At 45.5% G+C, this 20,849-nt stretch overlaps 2 protein-coding genes across 8 annotated transcripts; one reads left to right on the top strand and one right to left on the bottom strand.

Moving 5' to 3' along the window:
- Positions 1 to 251: 251 nt before the first annotated feature.
- Positions 252 to 10,516, bottom strand: SNX32 (sorting nexin 32). 6 transcript variants are annotated; one of them, XM_016119446.2, is made up of 13 exons: positions 10,086 to 10,516; positions 4,270 to 4,374; positions 3,801 to 3,911; positions 3,539 to 3,660; positions 3,228 to 3,351; positions 2,963 to 3,067; positions 2,665 to 2,770; positions 2,433 to 2,508; positions 2,172 to 2,211; positions 1,371 to 1,457; positions 1,092 to 1,251; positions 927 to 1,012; positions 252 to 628 (listed from the first exon to the last, which is right to left on the bottom strand). In XM_016119446.2, exons 1-13 carry the CDS (start codon positions 10,119 to 10,121, stop codon positions 575 to 577), a joined length of 1,212 nt encoding a protein of 403 aa, XP_015974932.1. In that variant the 5' UTR covers positions 10,122 to 10,516; the 3' UTR covers positions 252 to 574. The 6 variants fall into 6 exon arrangements, with proteins under 6 accessions (XP_015974932.1, XP_015974933.1, XP_015974931.1 ...); XM_016119447.2 differs by lacking the exon at positions 10,086 to 10,516 and having other exon boundaries at positions 2,172 to 2,208; positions 4,270 to 7,806; XM_016119445.2 differs by lacking the exon at positions 10,086 to 10,516 and having other exon boundaries at positions 4,270 to 7,805.
- A 161-nt stretch (positions 10,517 to 10,677) lies between these two features.
- Positions 10,678 to 20,049, top strand: LOC107497475 (protein Ycf2). 2 transcript variants are annotated; one of them, XM_036221692.1, is made up of 4 exons: positions 10,678 to 12,432; positions 17,289 to 17,532; positions 18,097 to 18,140; positions 19,782 to 20,049. In XM_036221692.1, the coding sequence occupies exon 1, from the start codon at positions 10,747 to 10,749 to the stop codon at positions 11,872 to 11,874; it is 1,128 nt and encodes a 375-aa protein (XP_036077585.1). In that variant the 5' UTR covers positions 10,678 to 10,746; the 3' UTR covers positions 11,875 to 12,432; positions 17,289 to 17,532; positions 18,097 to 18,140; positions 19,782 to 20,049. The 2 variants fall into 2 exon arrangements, with proteins under 2 accessions (XP_036077585.1, XP_036077586.1); XM_036221693.1 differs by lacking the exons at positions 17,289 to 17,532; positions 18,097 to 18,140; positions 19,782 to 20,049 and adding an exon at positions 15,130 to 15,143.
- Positions 20,050 to 20,849: the final 800 nt, after the last annotated feature.

Genomic DNA, 20,849 nt, shown 5'->3' with positions numbered 1-20,849 from the left:
AGCGCTGGGGAGCGCCTGAAAATACGCATGAAGCTTTTGCTCACTTGGCTGCCGCTCACCTGCGGTGCAGCCTGGTTCCTAGTAGCCCACAGACTGGTACTGGTCCACAGCCCAGGGAGTTGGGGACCCTTGCTGTAGGGTTCCCCTTTTGTACCCCCCACCCCCCCAGGATCTGGTCTCCACAGAGCCCTGGTAGAGGACATCCCTGGGGGGCCTGGTGTTGTGGGAAGTGAGAACAAAACGGGCTGCCTTGTTACAAAGCCAGGCTCTTTATTTGTGAACAGGCTGAGGACAACTTGAGCCAGAAAGATGGGTGGAGGCTGTCCCTCAGCGCCCCGACGAGGGAGGGCAGGGCCCCTGGGCTCCCCCTGGTTGGGCCTCTCCTTACCTGTGGCCAAGTATGGTGCTAATGCTGCCCTACCTTCCCCTCGTAGGGCCTGGCACCTTGGGGTGGGGATGGGGCTTGCCCTGGGAGGTCGTGGGATGTGGCTAGTGGCTGCGGAGGAAGGCAGCTTGCTGGAGTGAGTCTGGGAGACTGTTGTCACTACATGTCCCAGAGGGGGCTCCGGCCCCTCTAAGGCTCCCCCTTGAGGGTGACGAGGGTATTCCGGAGAAGCATGGTGCTAGCCTGCAGAGTAGAGAGGTCCCGCATGTCTCCCGCCTGTGTGGCCACCACGCTCCCTGAAACGGCGCTACTCTGTGCCTCAGATAACTGTCCCCACCTTCCCCTTATCCTTGCTCTCAGCAGTAACAGCTGCCATTTATCAAGGGCTTTTTACTGTTGCTAAGGAAAAGGTCATGGCCCTGAACCTCAGCTGGGACTGCTGCTGGCTGCCTGATTCTGAAACTCAGACGGTGATGAGAGCCTAGAGGCCTGGGGGTGGGAGGGAGGCAGCAGGAGGTCTCGGTGAGGTTGGGGGGCTCACCTTGGCGTGTTTGAGCTCCAGCTCCGCCAACTCAATGAGGTTCTTGCGGAAAGAGGAAACACGGCGGGACTTGAAGTCCATGAGCTCTGGAGAGGAGGGGAGGGGAATGGAGACCCTGGCAGGGTAGGCAGCCCAGTGGCGGGGGCTCTAGGCTGTGGGGTTTACCCTGCTTGGCTGAGTCTGAGAGGCGTTCGAAGCGCTGGCAGCACAGTTGCTGGTGGCTCTCTGCAGTCTGCACCTCCCGGTTCCTGGTGCGCGCCTTGTCCAAAGCCTTGTTGGCGTTCTCATAGTCGGCCAGGGCCCGTAGCCGGCGGTACAGCAGGTCCTGAGGCCAGCAGGGGCACAGGATCACTACTTGCCCACTGCCTTGCCTACCTTCCCTCCCTGGCTGCTCCCCTCCCTCTGGCCTCCAGCCCTGAGGGCTGCTCTGGGGCCACCTCTCACCTTGGCTGCCTGTGAGTCTCGCATATAGTATCTCAGCATGTCTGACAGCTTCAGGTCCTCATCTGAGGCCACTCGGCCCTCCAGCTTCTGAATCAGGAAGGTGGAGGCTGGGGAGGGAGCTTGCTGAGGGGTAGCTGAGGGTTGGGGGCTGCTGCTCATCTAAAAATCTAGTCACTTGATAACCATTCTAAGTCAAACCGGATGGGCAGGGGAGCAGGCCAGGGAGGCCTTCAAAGAGGGGGTGGTATCTGATCTGGATCTTGGGGGTTGAGTAGGAATTGGACGACAGGCTTTGCAGGTGCACAAGCCTCATGTGTTCAGGGAACCAGAAATTCAGTGGGGGCACTTGGACAGCAGTGGCCAGATCATAAGGCCTAAAATGCAAGTTAAGGACTTTGGGCAGTTTCCGGAAGGGGCAGAGTCACTGAAGGGCCTTGAGCAGGGAAGAGATGTACTCCGACACATTTTAGAATGGCACGCTCCAGTGACTTTCTTGGAGAAGAGTTCAGAAAGAACAGTTCTGGGACAGGATATTGGCAGCACAGTGCAGCCTGCCAGAGGCACATAGCACGTCCTTGTAAATGTCTTGCCAAGCCCCGTCCCCACACTCCTCCCCCATCACCACACACACACTTGAGGCTGGCTCCCTATCTCCGCTCTACCTCTTAAACTCATCTGAAGGGTGAGTCCAGGGCAGGGTTGGGCCCTGGTTACCACTGAACATTCCAAAATGTTCCCGGAGCTTTACCCTTTCCCAGGACGATCATTGGGTGGCCTTTCAACACAGAAGTCAGTACTCACCCTTAGTCGTTCAAAGAGCTCTGCCAATTTGAAGAAGCTTCTAGGAGACAGTGGGAAGGAGTTAGGGCAGGGGCCTAAGGTGGGTGCTTAAAGCCTCAATGCCTTTAGCCCACCCTTGGGGAAATCTTCCTCTCCAAATCCCAGGCGGTACTCTGCATCTCCCCCCTAGAGCTGATAGGCTTCCACAGAGTGACCCCTCGTGGGCAGACACAGTATTACAGGCATAGAGAAAGGGTAGGAGGGGCCAGAGGGAGTCCTCACATTTTCAGCTGGTTGACTTCCTGTGTTCCCAGACTGCTCAGTGCAGCTGAAATAGGGATGTAATCGTCTGCCAGGCCTGTTGGGGAACAGCCCTCCATCAGAGCTCATCGGTCTGCGCATCGAGCCCCACCCCTAGTGTTTGCGGCTATAAACGGCATCTCCTCTTCCCCTGGGGAGTAGGACGGCTGGGCAGAGGGGGCAGGGAAACCAGAGCCCCTTGGGCCCTGCGTACACTTGTGGGAGTGCATGACACGGTCTGCCCGCAGGCAGGCATCCCGGATGCGGGTGTGGTACTCCAGCAGGAAGGTCCTCTCATGCTCAAAGAAGTCGTCTACTTCCTAAGGGAGCAAGATAAGACCCACTTACACAAAGTCACCAGGAGCATGGCACCCATGGACAAGCAAGGGTGGCACAATCTCCCTCTAGGCCAGGCCCTGCCAGTGGCTTCCCTCTCACAGCCACCCCGGACCTCAATCTTTCTGTAGACTTGAGGCCCTGGGTGGACTCCACAGTGGGGTCCCAGAGGTCACCTTGATCCCTGACATGCCGGTGATGACGGCTTCATCTGCAGACTTCACGATGTTCCTCAGAAACCCTCCAAGGAGCTCCTTCCTGTTCTTTCCTCGGACACTCAGCTGAGGCACACAGGAGGGTGTGATGTCGGGTGAGCATCTGCACCCGCCCCCCCCCCCCAGGCACACGCCGCTCACGGAGCTTAAGAGACAGAGGCTTGAGCCCACCCAGAACCCCGTCCTGCACCCCTAGGGGGGACTTCCGCACTCAGGTCCAGCTCACATCCTGGTTGTATTCCAAAAAGACAAAGAAGTTGTGGTCTTGCCGCAGGGTGGGGTGGGCTGCCAGGCGCTGCAGAAAGACTTCATGCATCGCAACCGTCTTCTTAAAGATAGCCAGGTACTCCCTGCAGAGCACAGCAGGCAGCTCAAGGGCCCTCCTGGTTTCTGACCGCCCAGCACCCTGCCCCCTCAGCAGCCCTGGGGTTGGAGTCAGGGTCCCTTATCATCCATAGGGGATAGTCGGGGAAATCCTGGGGCTCCCAGAAGAGAGCTGGGACTTTGTCATAGACAAGGAGAGGAGGTGGCACTCACGCTTCTAGCTCCTGCTTCATTTTGGCAAACTCTTCCCGAGTGACAGAGCTGTCTCCCTCACCCAACTTCTGCAGCTTTTCCCTCGAAGCCTCAAAGTCTGGCTTTGGAGGTGCTGGGGGGATCTGCTCAAAGGAGGAACAGAGCTGGGCGGTCTCTCACTGCTGAGGCCATCAGCCACACCTGGAAGCCTGGCCTTGCCCCCCGTCCGCACCCGAGCGCCCAGCCTGCCCCTCGCAGCCCAGCCCGCCCGGCCCCTCCTCACGATGAGGCCGGCGTACTCCTCGTTTTCCACGTAGGCGTCATGGAGCCAGATGAACTCCTCATGCTGTCGGACCACAGAGAACTCGCTCTGGGCGAAGTGAGGGAGGCAGCTCTGGAAGCCAGGAAGCCTGTCTGAGGTGCCTCCCCTCCTGCCCCCAAACCCTGCATCGAGCTTCCTGGGCACCCACTTTTGGGCCTCCCCAACCCCACACCTCTGATGAGGCAGTCGGGGCTCAGGTGTCCATGATTCAGCCAGAATAGTGGATGAGGGGCAGTGGTTAGGACTTGGGACTCCCAGCAAAAGTGGTCAGAGACAAAGCAAGACACTTCCTCAGAGGGGCAGGGGCCAGGAGCCAAGCTGAGAAACAGGGCCCAAAGGCTGTGATGGCATCTGCCCTCCACACTCCCGGGGGAGCAGAGGCTGGAGGAAGGAGCATCTGAACCGCCCCTCACTCTTCATGCAGCCTCACCTTGGTTTGAACGGTGAATTTGACCTTGTCCCGCTCGCTCACGGCGTCAGAGATCTCCACCTGTAAGGAGCTGTCTCCCTGCAGGTCCACTGATTTGGTGGAGGGCTGTGGGGGAGGGGAGGTCCCTGAGGCCCATGGGCCCATCAGCCCATCCTCGTCCCAGGCTTTTGGACCTCCTGCAGAGCCCACCTCAGCAGCATTGCTTCCCTACTGCCCCAGGGTCACCAGCTGTCCCCAGAGGGATCCTGATAGGTCACTGCTCAGGGCTTTACAATGGCTTTACAATGGCTTTACAACAGTCTCCCCCACTCCCTGCAGAGTTCCCCCCTTTCCCTACGTGTGGAAGCCGAGATCACCGAAGACATGACATAACTAGTCTGAGATCTCACAGCTGTGGCAGGGTTTCTTGGTTCCAAACCCCACGCCCTTTCCCCGCTGCCTGCCCGCCTCTTCCCCCACTGGTTACCTCAGGAACCCTTTTCCTGGGATGTAAAGTGAGTTGGATGAGAAGTTCCCACCTTTTTTGAGGGGTTCCTGAGACTATTCCATTCACTACGTTTAGTGCCAAGAGGCACTGGCTTGTAGGCAAAGTACTTGTGTTTCACTAAGTGAAAAGATCTGTGAGGCTCCGAATTCATTCAGCCAATCAACAAGAATTTATTGAACACCTATGTGCACATCATAGTGCTAAGTGTTACTAAGGAGAAGGAGGAGGCTCAGAAGCCACTCTACCTTCAGGCAACTGCCCACCTCTCACACTAAGAGGCCTCACTCTCTCCTCTCACAAGCTCTGGCACACGTTGGGGACCTCTATTCTGACTTCTATCACCATAGGTCTTGAACTTTGTATACATGCAATTATACTTTTTACAATATATACTCTTTTGTGTCTGTGTTCTTTAGTGAGATCCACCTATGTCGAGTACAGTTCTTTTTCACTGCTGTCTAGTATTCCATAATGTGAATATATCATAGTTTATGTATTCATTCTACATTTGCTTGTTTGGTTTATTCAAGTTTGAATAAAGCTGCCATGAACAGTCTTATGTATGTCCTTGGAGGGACCTGAGTACTCATTTATGTTGGGAATGAGAATTGTTTGATCATAAGGTAGGCGTGTTTAAAATGCTTCCACAGATAATGCCAAACAATTTCCCAAGGTGATTGTACTAATTTATACTCCTGCCAGCACTGTATTAAAGTGTCGGTTGCACCACATCCTTGCCAATACTTAGAACTGCTAATCTTTTTTTATTTTAGCCATACTGGTGGCAGTACAGTAATAGCATATTGTGGCCTTAACTTGTATTCTCTGGGGAGGAATGATGTTGAACACCGTTTTATGTACGTAGTGGCCATGTGGATATCTTCTTTTGTAAAGTGCCTATTCAAGTCTTTTGCTCCTCCCTTCCCCTTCTCTTTTAGAAATCAGATTGTCTTATTCTCACTGATTTGTAGGAATTCTTTATATACCCTGAAGACAAGCCCTTTGCCAGTTATATGTGTTGCCAATATCTTCGACTCTATGGGTTGCCTTTTACTCTCTTAATGGCTTGTAATTTTATAGGCTCAATATAGCAGTCTTTTCTTTTATGATTAAGGATTTTTGTGTATACTTAAAGAAAATTTTGCCTACCCCAAGATTATAAAGACATTCTTTTTTCTTCTAGAAATTAATAGTTTTAGGTTTTATATTTAGGTCTATGATCCATTTTCAACTCATTTTGTATACAGTGTAAGGTTTGGACTGTGATTCATTTTTGCCATATAAATAGCCAGCTATTTTAGCACTATTTTTTTAAGACTATATTTTCACTATTGATTTGCTTTGGTGTACACCTCGGTAGAAAATCAGTTGCCCTCATAAGTATGATCAGTTCTGCGCTCTCTAATCCGTTTCACTGATCTGTATGTCCACACATTGGATATCATACTGTCTTGATTATCATAATTGATAGGCAACCTTAAAATCAGATAGAATTAACTTTTTCAAAATCATTTCGGCTATTATAGGTCCTTTACATTTCTATCTAAATTTTAGAATTAGCTTGTTAATTTTCACCCAAATAAAGCTGCTGGGATTTTGATTGAGATTATATTGACTCTATAGATGAATATGGAAAGGACGGACATTTTTGCAATGTTAAATCTTCCAATCCATGAACATGAATATCTTTCCAATTATTTAAGTGTTCTTTAATTCTTCTCAGTAATGTCTTACAGTTGTCTCCGTAGAGGTTTTGTATATCTTTTGTTAGATTTATTCCTAGGTATTTAATGGTTTTTTGTTGTTGCTGCTATTTTTAAAGTTTCATCTTCTAATTGTTGTTACTATAGAGAAACATATAACTTGTTTAATTTGTATCTGGGAACTTGCTAAATTTAAGTACTACCTTTAATAATTGTAGATTATTAAGGATTTCCTACAGATACAATCCCATGATCTAAAATAATGACAGTTTTAGTTCTTCCTTTCCAAGCTTTATATCTTTATTTATTTTTCTTTCCTTATATACTTGCTAGGACTTCTAGTACAATGTAGAAGTGGTGATATGGTGATAAAGGAAATCCTTGGCTTGTTCCCGATCTCAGAGGGAATGCATTCAAAATTATATCCCGAAGATGTTTTTAGATATTCTGTCAGATTAATAAAGTTCCCTTCTATGCCTAGGTTGATGAGTGTCGATTTTTATCCATTTTTTTTCCCTTTAATGAGGTATCACATAGATTTTCCTGTTATTCTGTGTATGTGCTGAATTTCATTGATTGATTTGCAATTGTTAAACCACCTTGCATTCCTGGAAGAAAGCTTTTGTCAGCAAGTATCATCTTTTTATGTATTGCTTATTTAACTTCATAATATTCTGTGATTTTTGTATCTATGTTCACAAGAGCTATTAACCTGTATTTTTCCTTTCCTGTAATGTTCTTGACAGGTTTTTTCTTTTGGGGTAAAACATACATAACATGAAATGTACCATTTTAACCATTTTTAAGCGTACAGTTTAGTGGTATTGAATATATTCACAATGTTGTGCAACCATCACCATCATCCATCTCCTCTTGACAAGTTTTTGTATCAAGGTTATGTTATCCTTCTAAAATAAGTTGAGACTGTGTCCTCTATTTCTGGTTTTGGAATGGTTTATGTAAGAATGATATTAGTTTTCTGTTCTTGCTTCAAAGAATTCACATGTGAAGTTATCTGTGCTCAGAGAGATATTCTTGGAAAAGGTTTTAATTACAGATTTAGTTCCTATAATAGGGATAGGACTTCTCAGATTTTTACTTCTTGTTTCAGGTTTGATAAATTACATTTTTCAAGTAGTTGGTCCATTTCAGCTAAATTATCTAAGTTGTTGGCATCAGCTTGTTCTTAGATATTCTTATCACCTGTTTAATGTCTGAGCATCTCTAGTAATGTCCCCTTTATCATTCCAGTTATAGGGAATTAATATTTTCTCTCTTTCTCCCTTTTGGTCTCTTTCCTACTCTCTCTCTCTCATCCATCTTGCCAGAGGTTTTATTAGTATTTAAATAAACCTATTTTTGGCATTATTGATTTCCTCTATTTATATATTTATTTTATATTTATTATTATTTCCTTCTTTTACTTTCTTGGGGTTTAATTTGCTCTTCTTTAGCCTCTTAAGATTGAAATTTATTTATTCATTTATTTTTTGAGATTGAAATTCAGATCCCTGACTTTTCAACCTTTCTTTTATAAAACATGCATCTGGAGGTACAAATTTCCCCTTGGACACTGCTTTAACTGCACATCAGAGTTTTGATACATCATTTTTCAAAATTGTATCTTTAAAATTTTTTCCTGTTTTATGATTTCTTCTTTGACCTATGACTTATTTAGAAGCATGTTGCTTAATTCCTAACATTTTGGAATCTAGTTATCTTTTTGTTTTGGTTCCTAGTTAATTCTACTGGGTCAGAGATCACATTCTATATAATTTTAATCTTTTAAAATTTGTTGATACTTTTTTTTATAGCCCAACACATAATGGATTTTGTTTCATGTGCACTTGAAAAGAATGTGTTTTCTGCGGTTGTTGGGTATAGAGCTCTACATAAATCAATTAGATCAAGATGATTGATCATGTTATTTTAAATCTTCTAAATCCTTACTAATTATTTTGTCTGCTTGTTCTTCTAACTTTTATTGAGAGAGTTATGTTAAACCTCTAACTGCATGTAAGTCTGACTATTCCTCCTTTTATTCTGTACTCTTTTCCTTGCATATTTTGAAACTTTGCTATTAGGCGCATATAAATTTAGGACTGTTTTATCTTCCTGTTGGATTGATTCTTTAATCATCATAAAATGTCCTTCTATTCCTAGTAATACTTTTTGCCTTACAGGCTACTCTGTCTGAAGTTAATGTAGCAATATCAGCTTTCTTTTGGTTAGTGTGCTCGTGGTGTATATATTTCCATCCATTTTTTTCAAACTTTCTGTGCCCTTATATTTACAGTATATTTCTTTTAACAGAGTGGAATGTCCTTTTTAAAAATCCAATCAGAAAATGTTTGTTTTTTAACTGGAGTGTTTGATCCACTCACAATTACTGTAATTACTGATACGGCAGGTGCCATCTCGGATGTTGTTGTCTCTGTCCCATCTTTTGTTCCTTTATTTTTTCTTGCCTTCTTTAAATTAGTAAAATATTTTATATTATTTCATTTTATCCTCTATTATATTTTTACTTACATATTTATTATTCTTTTCATTTCCTCTAGAGGACAAGGTCTAATAGTAGACTTTCGGAAAGTCTGGCACCTACAAGGCTGGGGTGCAGCCATCAGGTTTGATAGCCTAGAAAATGTGCAGGGCACATAGCATCCCATATGACAATAGTAACAATAACAATAGCAACAACAATAATATAATAGCTAACACTTATATTTCCTCTTTCTATATGCTAGGCACTGCTCTAAGCATTTTATATATATTAACTAATTTAACCAGGATTATGAACATAGATAAGCATTGAAGCATGTATTTTCTGTTATATACTTGTCTCTCTCAGCCCCTCTCACCTCTCCAAATTTATCACTTCTTGGCTTCTCTGACATCCCAGGGAAGGCTCTTCCTTTGTCCAACTGCCCGCCACTGCAACATACAGTCTAGCTCATTGGTGCAGTAGGCCCCCAAGTCCCCTGTCTCCTTCCTGCTGTGTTAGTATTTCTGCTTTGACCTGCACCACTTAGTATCTGCTTGAGAAAAAAGATGGGACATCAAGGATGGACCACCGCTGCTCCATCCTTATCCCTCAGCCACAGCGCACTATGTACATGCCTCCAAGCCCCAGAAGTGTGCACCCCTGTGTGCCCAGGCCCTAACCATCCTTGGCACAGAGATGCTCAATAATTATGTGTTGACTAATTAAAAGAAAGAATAAGAATGAATAGTCATACGGTTATAAGAACACAGATATACAAGTGAAACTATTAGTGCTTAACAAGATTCCCCCCACCTCGGAGAAGAAGGGTACTCCAGTCCCTTCTCAATCCCTAATAACCCTCCTCCCTCCTTTTCTTCCCCATCAAGCCAGCATGAGTCGGTCCTGGGGAGGTGAGGAGTGACAGCGACGGGTCCCTTTCCATCTATAAAGGCAAAGGTAAACCCTGCTTCCTTTGACATCTTCAACAGTCCCTATGCAGGTGCCACTGAGGCGCCCCACCCCCTTGCTCGCGCGCGCGCGCGCGCACACACACACACACACACACACCCGCCTGATTGGACATCACTGGGTATCATGTTGTGAGGTGAAGGTTGGGAGGGGCTTTGCATCCTTTCTTTACCTTGTTCTCCTTCCCAGCCTCTTGATGCTTCTCCATCACTCTCCTTGGCTGCGGCACACAAGGATTCCGCGGCTGGCCGCTGCCCGCGCGCTCCCGCAGCTTGGTCCCCGGTAACTCGCACCGATGAACCGACCGATGCGGGAGCCCATCAGCTGACCGAGACACTCTCCCCTCCCCGCCAAGGAGTCACCTGGAGTCAGGCGTGGTTCCCACCCCGGCCCCTCGCAGCCGTGCCTTTTGATTGGGTACCAGGTTTACAGTTCGCGACGCCATTGGCTGCAACGCTTGTCGTTCTTGTGCGCGGGCCCCAGCCTTTAAGGGGAATCGCGGAACCGAGAAGACGGGGAACGGGCAATAGCGTGGGGGCTGGGGTCAGGGACTCTGGGGTCACAGAGGTCTCGTGCCACGTCAACCCTGCCCCAGGCTGGCTGACTACCGCCCGCCACGGCTCTTCCAACGGCCTCGCGCGGTCTGCGCGTGCGCACTAGCCCAGCCTCGCGCCCTCCAGGCGGTGGGCGGGGCCGCGGGCCTGCGGGCAGGGTGGGAGGGTGGGTGGGGCGGGAGGGGGTGGGTAGCAGGGGAGGTGGTGATGGGCTAGGGACTAGGACAAGGGGTATTGTCAGTGGAGGAAGAGGTTCCGTTTGAATTTCCGCTCTGGAGCATGAGGGAGCAGCTGAGTAAGCTGCGCAAGGCGGCGAGGGGTCGCGACAAAACCCGCGGTCAGGGCGCCCAAGGCCAGGCCTGGGTCCGCGAGTGCTTGCAACTGGAGCCGGGAAGCAGAGGGGCACACATGCTGCGAGAAAAAATGTGGACGCCCTGGAACGGGCTCATCGTGATCGGGAAAAGAATGGAGCTCCTGGGCAGAAACTCGCCAAAGCCCAGGATGTGGTACCAGAAGCATGAGTCTGAATACTGGGGATTGGAAGATGTAGAGAAGTCAGGCCTGCGTCAGGAAGGGTTGAATCTGAAGCTACTACACAGTGTAGCAAATGCATTACGGGCTTCAGCTGGTTTGGGGAAAGACGACTCAAAGGAAATGTGGGGGAAGCAAGAATTCAGACGCAATACAGGGGCTGAATTCGAGAGGTCAGGGACATCAAGCTCTAGGAAGGGGTCTGTGTTTAAAGAGAGGTTGAGGTCTACTGGGGTGAAAACCGGTGGAGAGGACATGAGATCTGGAGGCTATAAATTAGAGCAGAGTGAGGAGGTGCTGAGGTCAAGTGGAGAGAAACCGAGGAGGTCAAGTGGAGAGAAGCTGAGATTAAGTGGTGAGAAGGTGAGGCTGAGTGGAGAGAAACTGAGGTCAAGTGGAGCGAAGCTGAGTTCAAGCAGAGAGAGGCTAAAGTCAAGTGGAGAGAAGCTGGTGTTTGGGGGAGAGAAGCGAGGATCTAGGGAAGACAAGCGGGCGTCTAGGGAAGGGAGGCCGGGGATGATTGCAGAGGATTTGAGATCCACTGGCGAAGAACTACAGTTAAGTACAGAGGAGCTGGGAACCGGTAGAGAGAAGCCGGGGGCCAGTGAAGAGGCGTTGAAGGGTTCAAGAATGGGGAGCATAAATGAAGAGAAAATTGAAAGACTGGTAGACGTTACTAGTTATGAAAAAGTAACAGAAGTTACTAATGCTGAGATGGAAATTCCTTTCAATAGGGTGGAAGGGAGTGATCAAGAACTAGAAGGGACCGAAGAAGGGGTAGACATCGAGGAGGATGTCTTGGGTGGAGTGACTATTACTGACGAATCTGTTCCTATGGAAGAGAAAGAGGTTATAGATGAAGATGCTGATCAGTGAGGCAGATGAAGGATTGAAGCTAAAGAAGGAAAGAGAAGCAGATAGAGGAAGTCGTGCAAGTCAAAGAGGAGAAGTTAGAGCCAAGCAGAACATTGTCGGCCCTGAAGGAATAAATATGAGAGAGGAACAGAGAGCCTCTGAGCCTAAGAGAAGAGAGTGAATGAAGAGGTACTGGGTACTGGGAATGAAGGCGGAGAGCAGGACCAAAGGAAACAAAGAAGAGTAATAAAAAGGGAGATGGGAACATTTTGAGGAGAAGGAAAAGATTTGATAACATGCAGATAGATAAAGGAAAATTGGATATTTGTTGCTTGGAGAAGAGATGGGACAGGAGCTTGTAGGGAAATATTTGAAAAATAGATTCAGGATGGGCTAGAAGGATTTAGTGAGAAAATGGAAAATTACAGCAGGACAAAGGATAGATAATGAAGTTTGTAGAAGATGATACAGGCCAGAGTGAACAAAGGGAATTTCTGAAAGAGGATCCTGAAGATGAATGAGAGGCTCTAAAGTGACAAAAGCAAGAAAAGAGATCAGAAAATAGAGAAGTGAAGAAAAGTAAGAGGCCAAATCTCATAATATTGGTGATGTTTGTGGGTTTTAAAGCTCTTTTCTTCACTGTTTCCATACCCTCCTCTCTCGTGTGGTCAGTTTTATAATCTAAAGGAACAGGCCTCTTGCTGACTCTGGACCAAGCCCATCCTCACTGATCTTCCCTCTAACCCCAAAATTATATCCAGAATAATTGCTAGGTTATTCCACAGGTTACCCTCACCTCCACATCAAATCCGAATTGCTCATACTTGATTTGAAGTTGTGTCATTTCTTTGTACTATTATTGATTTCATCTTTGATTTTTAGTTATTCACCTAGTCACATGGGCTTTTGCCCTTATGTCTGTCTCCTTTGGGAATTTTTTTTTTTTTTATGTCTTCCTCATGCCACCTACTATCCACTGTCATCCCAGGGAAGAGAGAAGACTCCCTGAGTGCCCACTGTCAAGATAGCAATATCAAGACTTAGGCTGTAACATTCTATTTGTTTCTCGAATAGAGATGTAAGAGGTGGCAAAAAGCAGTCATGGATAGTTAGGATGAAAGGGATAATTTACCCTTTTTCCTCCATGTACTTTTTAAAATCTGTAAAATATCTAAGGAGTAGAAACTTCGTTATATCATAATATAAGTATCATAACGCAAATTTATAATAGCCTCATGTTTTTTAATTGTTTTCTACATACCCTTTGCTAATTTCCCCCCAATGCTCTGAAAGATCTATAAACCTCGTGTGACATTTCTGTTCATATAGTCAGACCTAACAGATAATCCATCAATTCCATTTTTTCCCCAGCAGTTTCTTTCTTAGAGAGCCCTTCATCCTTTGGGTCTGACGTAGGGCGGCTGCGTGCTAGGCTTGCTCCAAAGCTACTTTCCTGGGCTTCCTAATACTTCTCCTGTTCTGGGCTGGATCGTCATATCATTCAACAGCTTCCAGAGAAAGTGACCACGGGGGAGGGGGGTTGATAAACTTTGCGACATCTTATCTGTCTGAAAATACGGATTTTTCTCTTATAGTTGATTGATAGTTTAGCTTGGTATGGGATTTTAAGTTGGAAATGTTTTTCCTTTAGAATTTTAAAGGCCTGACCCCACTGTCTTCTAACTTCCAAGTATTACTGTTTATTATAAGTGCGGTTTTGTCCTCCTCCTCCTCTTCCTTCCCCTCTTCCTCCTCCTTCTCCTCCGATTCTACGGACATGACCTGTTTCCTTCCCTATGTAAAGGACCTGTTTTCCACCACTCCAAGGCTCAACCTGCACTTTCCTCCCACTTTCTGTGGTTCTACCACAGGATACTGGAGCCCGAATTATAGCTCTACCTTTTTTCCCTGCTTTCTCCTTCTCTCTTTGTTCTACTCTGGACAGTTTCACTTTATCTTCTTATCCTTTCTATTGAATTTTCTATTTTAACTCTCGTGTTCACGGATTGCTTGTGTGTATACACATATAGCATTTCTGTTTTTTGTTTCGTGTACATGTTTTCTTAGCTTTCCAAGGAATTTTCCTGTTTTTAAGTTTTCTTCTGCTTCCCACATTGTTTCCTCTCAATTCTTTTCCCCTTTTCTGGTTGTGTGTGTGTGTGTCTGTGCACGTGTGTGTTGTTGAAGGTTTTCCTCAAATGTTGGATCTTTGTCTATTCATATTTAGGACTAAAACACTAAAGTAGAGCTCATTTGAAACTGTATGCATACAGATGGGGCTTGCTAATCGATGGTTTTCATTCTAAGGTTTTCTATTAGGCACCCTCAAACATCAGGCTCTGTAGATCACATTGCAGGAACTATTCAGTGTCTCCAGAGAAGAATTCTCCACTCCCCTACCTGGGGAATATTGGCACAGCCACCACTGTCGAGGCTCTGGCAGCAAGGCGGGGGGAATAGGGTTGCGGCTCTAACATTTAGCACGCATATTTCCACCCGGTCCTTCTATTTTCAACTAAGTGCTCGCCACTACCTTCAGCTGGGCCTGGTGTCCCTGAGTCGCTATTTTGCAGATTCACTTTCTCCAGAACATAAACCCTCTGGTATCCTGCAGGGCGTCGTTGCCAGGCTAAAAAGGGTTGGAGAGGGGAATTGTGGGTTCAACTGCTTTCTATACAGACTTCTAAACAATTGGCTTGTTTTCGGCCCCGTGCCTTTCTCCTTCCATCTGGGATATCTGGTCCCTCCAGGTCCTGAACTTTTGGGGGGATGAGTGGAGTGAACTATTACTCTTGTTTATATTCCCCTCTATGAGCATGTAAGTTCCAGCTTCCTGCTCTCTGCTATTAATCCCCACTCCGTCTCTAAAAGGTGACCTCTCTGACCCGCCGTTGTTTGCTCTCCTGTTCTCTATCTTTTGGGCTTTATATTATATTTATTAAGTTATTATCACTTGGTGGGATTTGGAGATAAACATATGAATGTGTTCAGTCTTCCATGTTTGACAAAGAGTCTCCTCCATTACATTTTCATTGTTCTTAATTGAATTCTCAAAGAGTGATCCTAATTTTCATCTCGTGGGTAACTCGCTATTTTTATGAATTTTCTTGTGTGAAAGTGGTTAACACAAGAAGCAAATAAAGTATGCTGCTCTCGTACTACTGCCGTATAAACAGCCTCTACTAAATCGGTTCTGTATCTTCTTAAAAACCCACAAAATCTTTCTTGAGCCCACATTTCTCTCTACATACTGTATTTTTTTGCTCCCTGTGGTAGGCACAAAAGTGGCCCTCCAGAGGTATATTCACCTTCTAATCCCAAGAACCTGTGAGTATTGCCTTATATGTCAGAAGAGTGAATATTGCCTTATATGGCAAAAGATGTGATGGCATTAATAACTTGACAGGAGGAGCTTATTCTGGAATATATGGGTGAGTCCCAAATGGCAACACAAGTGTCCTTATCTGAGGGAGACAGGGGATCAGACACAGACAGGAGAAGAGGAGGCAATGTGACCCCAGAGGTAGATAATGAAGGGACGTAGCCACGAGCCTAGGAATACTGACAGTCAGAAGTTGGAAGGGCAAAGAACAGATTTTTTTCTAGAGCCTCTGTAGGTAGTGTGGCCTCTGCCAACACCTTGACTTTGGACTTCTGGCCTCCAGAACTGTGAGAGAATAAATTTCTACTCTTTCAAGCCCCACCGTTCGTGGTAATTTGTTACAGCAGCTCTGGGAAACTAATATCCTCTCTTTACTGGAGAATTCCTCCAAAAAGTTGTTACACTTACTTTTTCTAAATATTCTCTTCCATTCTTTTTTATCCAGCTTTTTACACCGGACATTCTAATATATACAGAAAAGTTGGAAAATTAGAGCAACGAACAACAAAATATTCTCTAGCTAGACTGAACAATTGCTAACAGTTTACTCTATTTGCTTTATCTCTGTATACTTTATCACATATCTCCTAAAAATAAAGGTATTCTCCTACATGTCCATAATACCTAAGTAGATTTAATTTTAAAAATTCATATATTTTTAAATTTTTAATTCAATACATTTTTATATTTTAAATTTTTTAATTTAATAAATTAAAATTAAGAATAATGCCTTTATGTCATCTAATATTCAATCTATATTCAATTGTCCTTCCTTATCTCAAAAATATCTCTTATAATGTTTTCCTTGGCTCCGGATCCAACTGGGGCTCATACATCGAATATGATGGTTAACTCTTCTACATCGACATTAATATCCCTCTCATTCCGTTTTTAACAACTCTGACTGTTTAACGCATTTCAGGCCCGTGTTCATATAGATGTCCAGCATTCTGGATTTATCTGATTGCGTCCGATGGTGCCGTTCAGTCTGTTCTTCTAGCTGCTGTGGATCTCATATACCGGAAGTTTGGGCTATAGGTCTGGTTTCTTTTTCCCTGTAGTACTTTTTACTCTCCAACCCAGAGTTGTCCTTCTGTAGTTGCTTTTTTATTTCCTGCACGAGGGAATCAGTGTATTACCCATTCTAGGGCGCTGTCTAACTAACACATAGGAGACACTCAGCATGTATTTATGGTACGAGGCAGTCCATCACATGCAGTGACTCCACCTGTCTCGATATTGCTGTAATAATTGACCCTGTTTCTTAGAACGTCTCACATTTTTCGAAGCCTCAGATGCCTAAAAATGTCTTTATTCTATTCTTGAGCTTTGTCAAGGTACAGAACTTTCCCTCAGCAGTCTGAAGGCCTGCCCCTTTGCTTTCTGCCTTCGGGCATGGCAGCTGAGAGTCCAGATCGATTGTTATGCTGGAGTCTTTGTACACAATCAGATGTGTGCACGCAGCCTGTTTTCTTCTCCTGTATTTCTGCTTACTTATTGGTCAGAAGTTTATAGCTTGTTCCTTCTCTAAGAACTCTGATCCTGTGGTTAGACAATAAACTAGAGATACTGGGTATGGGCAGAGTTGTAAAGATAAGCTACAGAAGGTGCAAGTCTAGTCGTAGGATCTTTTTGACACATGATGATAGCTAACATTTACTGAATTCTTGGAATAATCAGAATAATTTCATAGGCACCATGCTAAGCACTTTACATGTTCTCTATCCTTTAATCTTCCCAGCAACCCTTTGTGATAGGAACTATTACTCTACCTACTCTCCCGACCAGAAACCGCCAGGACCGGGCCCTGACCCCAGAGCCACACTAGAAAGCACTCTGCCCGGTGGCCAGGTCCATTCTCACAAGACAAGCCTCACACCTTGATTTTCTCGCTGGTCAAAGCAAGGTCTCTGAGCCTTCCCGCGGGCGGGGTATGAGGCTGTGCAACGCCCCTTCCATTCGCTCCGTGAACGTGTTGAATGAGCAGCATGTCAGTGGCAAGTTTTCAAGACCATCCATGCCAGAAAACAATGATGTTTATTTTCTCTCCCAGATTTCTGTCTTCCTGAGATCACCCGCTCCTAGTCCTCTATGGCGAGGAACTGTTGCGTCTCCTAGCAGTGGCTTGCACAGGCACGAGGTCAAGATGGATAGTTATCGGTGGTGCGGGTCTCAGATTGCACTGCGAACCAAATCACAGGACTTCTTGTTTGGCTGGATTACATTTTCTCCTGGGACTATCAGATGCAGAAAGAAAAAGTGAAGATCAAGACACCGTGACAAGTGGCAGCCACCTTGTAAGTGCAGATATTTTCAATCATCTAGATAGCTAGAACTTTATGATTTCCTTTTTTACCAAAATGAACTAAAATGCACACGTTTCAGGGAATTCAGGGCTCCTCAGTGATGTTATTTATTTTCATTATCCTATTCTTCCTGCACTTATTCCCAAAGAGCCCTGTTGCTTGCAACAGGATGTATGAAAAGTGACGTTATTGTTTGGCTTTTGTTCAAATGCACTCTTAGTCTGTCCTTGCTGCCTGTCGGCCTTTCCTTTAGCTGGAGCCTGTGCTCCCGAGTCAGCCAGAGCCTGCCTGGGGGCCCTGCCTGCCTCCACAGGTGCCCGAGTTTGCACCGCTGGACCACAGGCTGGTCCAGCTTAATGCATGGCTGTGCTTGTGCATTTAGTTTCGTGTCAAGCCCAGGACTCCATCGATGGCTAAATACTTTTTTTTTTTTTTGAGCTTTGGGGAATACAATATAAGATAAAAACAACAGTGTGTTTTGCTTTGTTTGTTTGTTTGTTTTTTTCCTTTATGCTGTGGAAATTGAAAAAAACTACATACCTACCCATACTCGAGTGCCCATGGGAGGGAAGGTTAAGCCCAGGGGATGCGGGACAAAGGTGAGTGAGTGATCGCAGTTCCCGAAACCAATGGCAATTAAAATAAAATGTCAGTCGTACTGTGTAAAATTGCAAAAGTAGTGGCAGCTATACAGATTATGCTGTGATTTTTTTCTGTTTAATTTGATTTGTAATTGATAATTTGCTTGACTTTGGCGCTGTGCACTTTGAGTGTATTATAAGGAAGCTTTTGGGGAAAATACGTGTGTGTGTGTGTGTGTGTGTGTGTGTGTGTGTGTACACACACACCATAGCTTACATAGCTTGGAATTTTCTGCAGAAATTCAGTCGCAAGGTATTTTTTTAAAGTTTTATGATTTATTAAAGGTTGAAAACATGTTTCTGTACCATTAAGTTAAAGTATGAGGCACAGGAAGGCAAATAAGTATTTGTTTATATTAAATATTTTGTTACCTTTAAGATGTAACGATCACCCTCTCCCCCCTCCTCCCCTTGGCAATGATCAGGTTGGACAGATGACAGATTTTATGTTCATGTGAGTTTGTTTGCAATTTGTAAATTGCACTTACAGACACAGATTCAAACAGGTGCAAGAAATAGAGCTGACAGCAGAGCTTCAGGAGTTTGACTCCTAATCCTGTGTGACGCCAGACAGTTTTCCATCATGCTTGGCCTGGGCCCCTGATTCAGGAACTGGAGGAAGGTGGCTGTGGCCGCTGGGCACGAATTTCTCAGAGGCCACAGGACATTATTCTGGGATGGCCACTGGGTCTCAAAGATTCACTCTCCATCTCACAAGGGACATCATCCTGTCGGACCTCACTGACCTAACGCTAAGAAGCCAGCCCTGCCCGCTTTCCCCAGGGAGCTAGGGTCATTTGTACAGCGTTTGCATTACAGCCCGATTTGGTGTCAGAGCCATTTCTACACAGAATACACAGGGCTTGCAAGGTCACAGTTGGCTGCTTCTTGGACTCTGACCCCCTCCGAGCTCATTCTCCTTCCTCCTTCTGCTTCCTCCTTCTTCTCTTCCTTAGAGGCTCCCCACCCCCTATGTGCATGCCTAGGGTGGGACCGGGACGTGTGTCGTGGCCAGTTCTGTTCATGTCTGTATGGCTCAGAATCCTCTGTCCTTATTGACATCATGCAGACAAATGCATGATACTGTGGTTAGCACTGTCCCAAGAGCCAAGGATACAAGAGACAGGTGCCCTTCCCTTGGGGATGAGAGGTGCACACAGGGACTCATTTGTGAATAAGGTAGCACTTTGTTATAGTACATTAACAACTAGTGATTTATCTCACTCTCATTATAATTTCATTTTTGTGGTGTGGCCTAAAAAGCCTAGTTTCCCCCAAAAGAGCCAGCTCAGCTTATGGTACAATTCTACTACTTATTCATTCATTTAACAAATATTTAGTAAGCACCTATTATTTGCCAGGCCCTATTCCAGATGTCAGGATTATAACAGAGAAAAAAACTGACAAATATTCCTGATCTCTGAGAGCCTGTGCTATTGTGGGAAGGAGACAGAAAAATTGTATCAATATGTGACATGAGCAAAGAATTTTGAAGAAAAGCTAAGCAGGGTAAGGAAGAGTAACAGAGGTGTGTGAGTGTGTGATCTTTTAGATGGGGTCGTTGAGGAAGTCCTTTCTGATGCGGTGACTCTCAAACAGGGCCCAGAAGGAGGTGAGGGAGAAGAAGCAGATGTTTGGAGGAAGTCCTTCCCAGGCAGGGGGCAGCAAGGACAGAGCCTCTGAGTGGCAGCAAGTGATCCTGCCCTGTTTGGAGAACAGGAAGTCACTAACTGAACATCCGTGCTCCTGGCTGTCCTCGTCTGCAAGCCCGTGGGCTTGTTGGGAGGAACAAATGAAATCATTTGTGTGGAAATATTTATGTCAGCCATCAAGCATGGTATAAAAGTTATTCTCTGTATGTTGACCTCATCGAGTATTTGTAGCGTGTCTAAATCGTCATGGATTGTAACGATTATATGACATTCTGCCCTTTCGTTTTCTTTACGATTAAGGGGAAATTCACGTAATGTGTAATTGATTTTAAAGTATAAACTCCAGTGACATCGAGTGCATTCACACTGTCGTGTGACCACTGCCTCTCTCCAGCTTCAAAACTTTCATGGCCCTGCTGTTCCGTTTTTAATATTGGTTTGTTAACGCTCTTGAAAAAGGATCCCCCCGTGCCTGACTTCGCCCTTTCTGTTCCTGGCCGGCCTTCATCGGTTCCGGGGATTCATCCGTCTGTTTATTCAACAGATAATTATTGAACATTTACTGCACGGTAGGCACCATACCGGGTTGGTACTGGGTATGCAAAAGTGACAGAGGACGCACAGGTCCCTGCGTTGAGGAGACTCATAATCTAGTGAGGGATTTAGACACTGAACATATATTATCAGAAAATTGACTTAAATTATGATAAATGCTTATAAGCAAAAATGCCTTGAAAATTGTGTTTGAAACATTTGTGAAGTTATTAAAGCTATTAGAAGTGAGAAGCCACTAGCTTTTACAGCTTAGAATAACATGACTATGTATTTTTTTTATAATTGTGTTCTTAGTTCAGAGACACAGGAGAGAAAGATCACCTCAGAGGAAAGTGACCTGGATTGTGTCAGAGCAGAGAACAGAGAGACAGGCAAAGATACAAACGGTACTTCATTCCTTTCCTCCCGATAACAACCCTCTGAGGTCCGCAAGGAGAGAGATTTCCGACGCTCCCATTTC

This window comes from Rousettus aegyptiacus, unplaced genomic scaffold, assembly GCF_014176215.1.
Source record: "Rousettus aegyptiacus isolate mRouAeg1 unplaced genomic scaffold, mRouAeg1.p scaffold_m13_p_5, whole genome shotgun sequence".
In the NCBI taxonomy this organism is placed as follows: Eukaryota; Metazoa; Chordata; class Mammalia; order Chiroptera; family Pteropodidae; genus Rousettus; species Rousettus aegyptiacus.
Note: the sequence above shows the minus strand (reverse complement) of the source record. Positions and strands in the feature narration are given on the sequence as shown.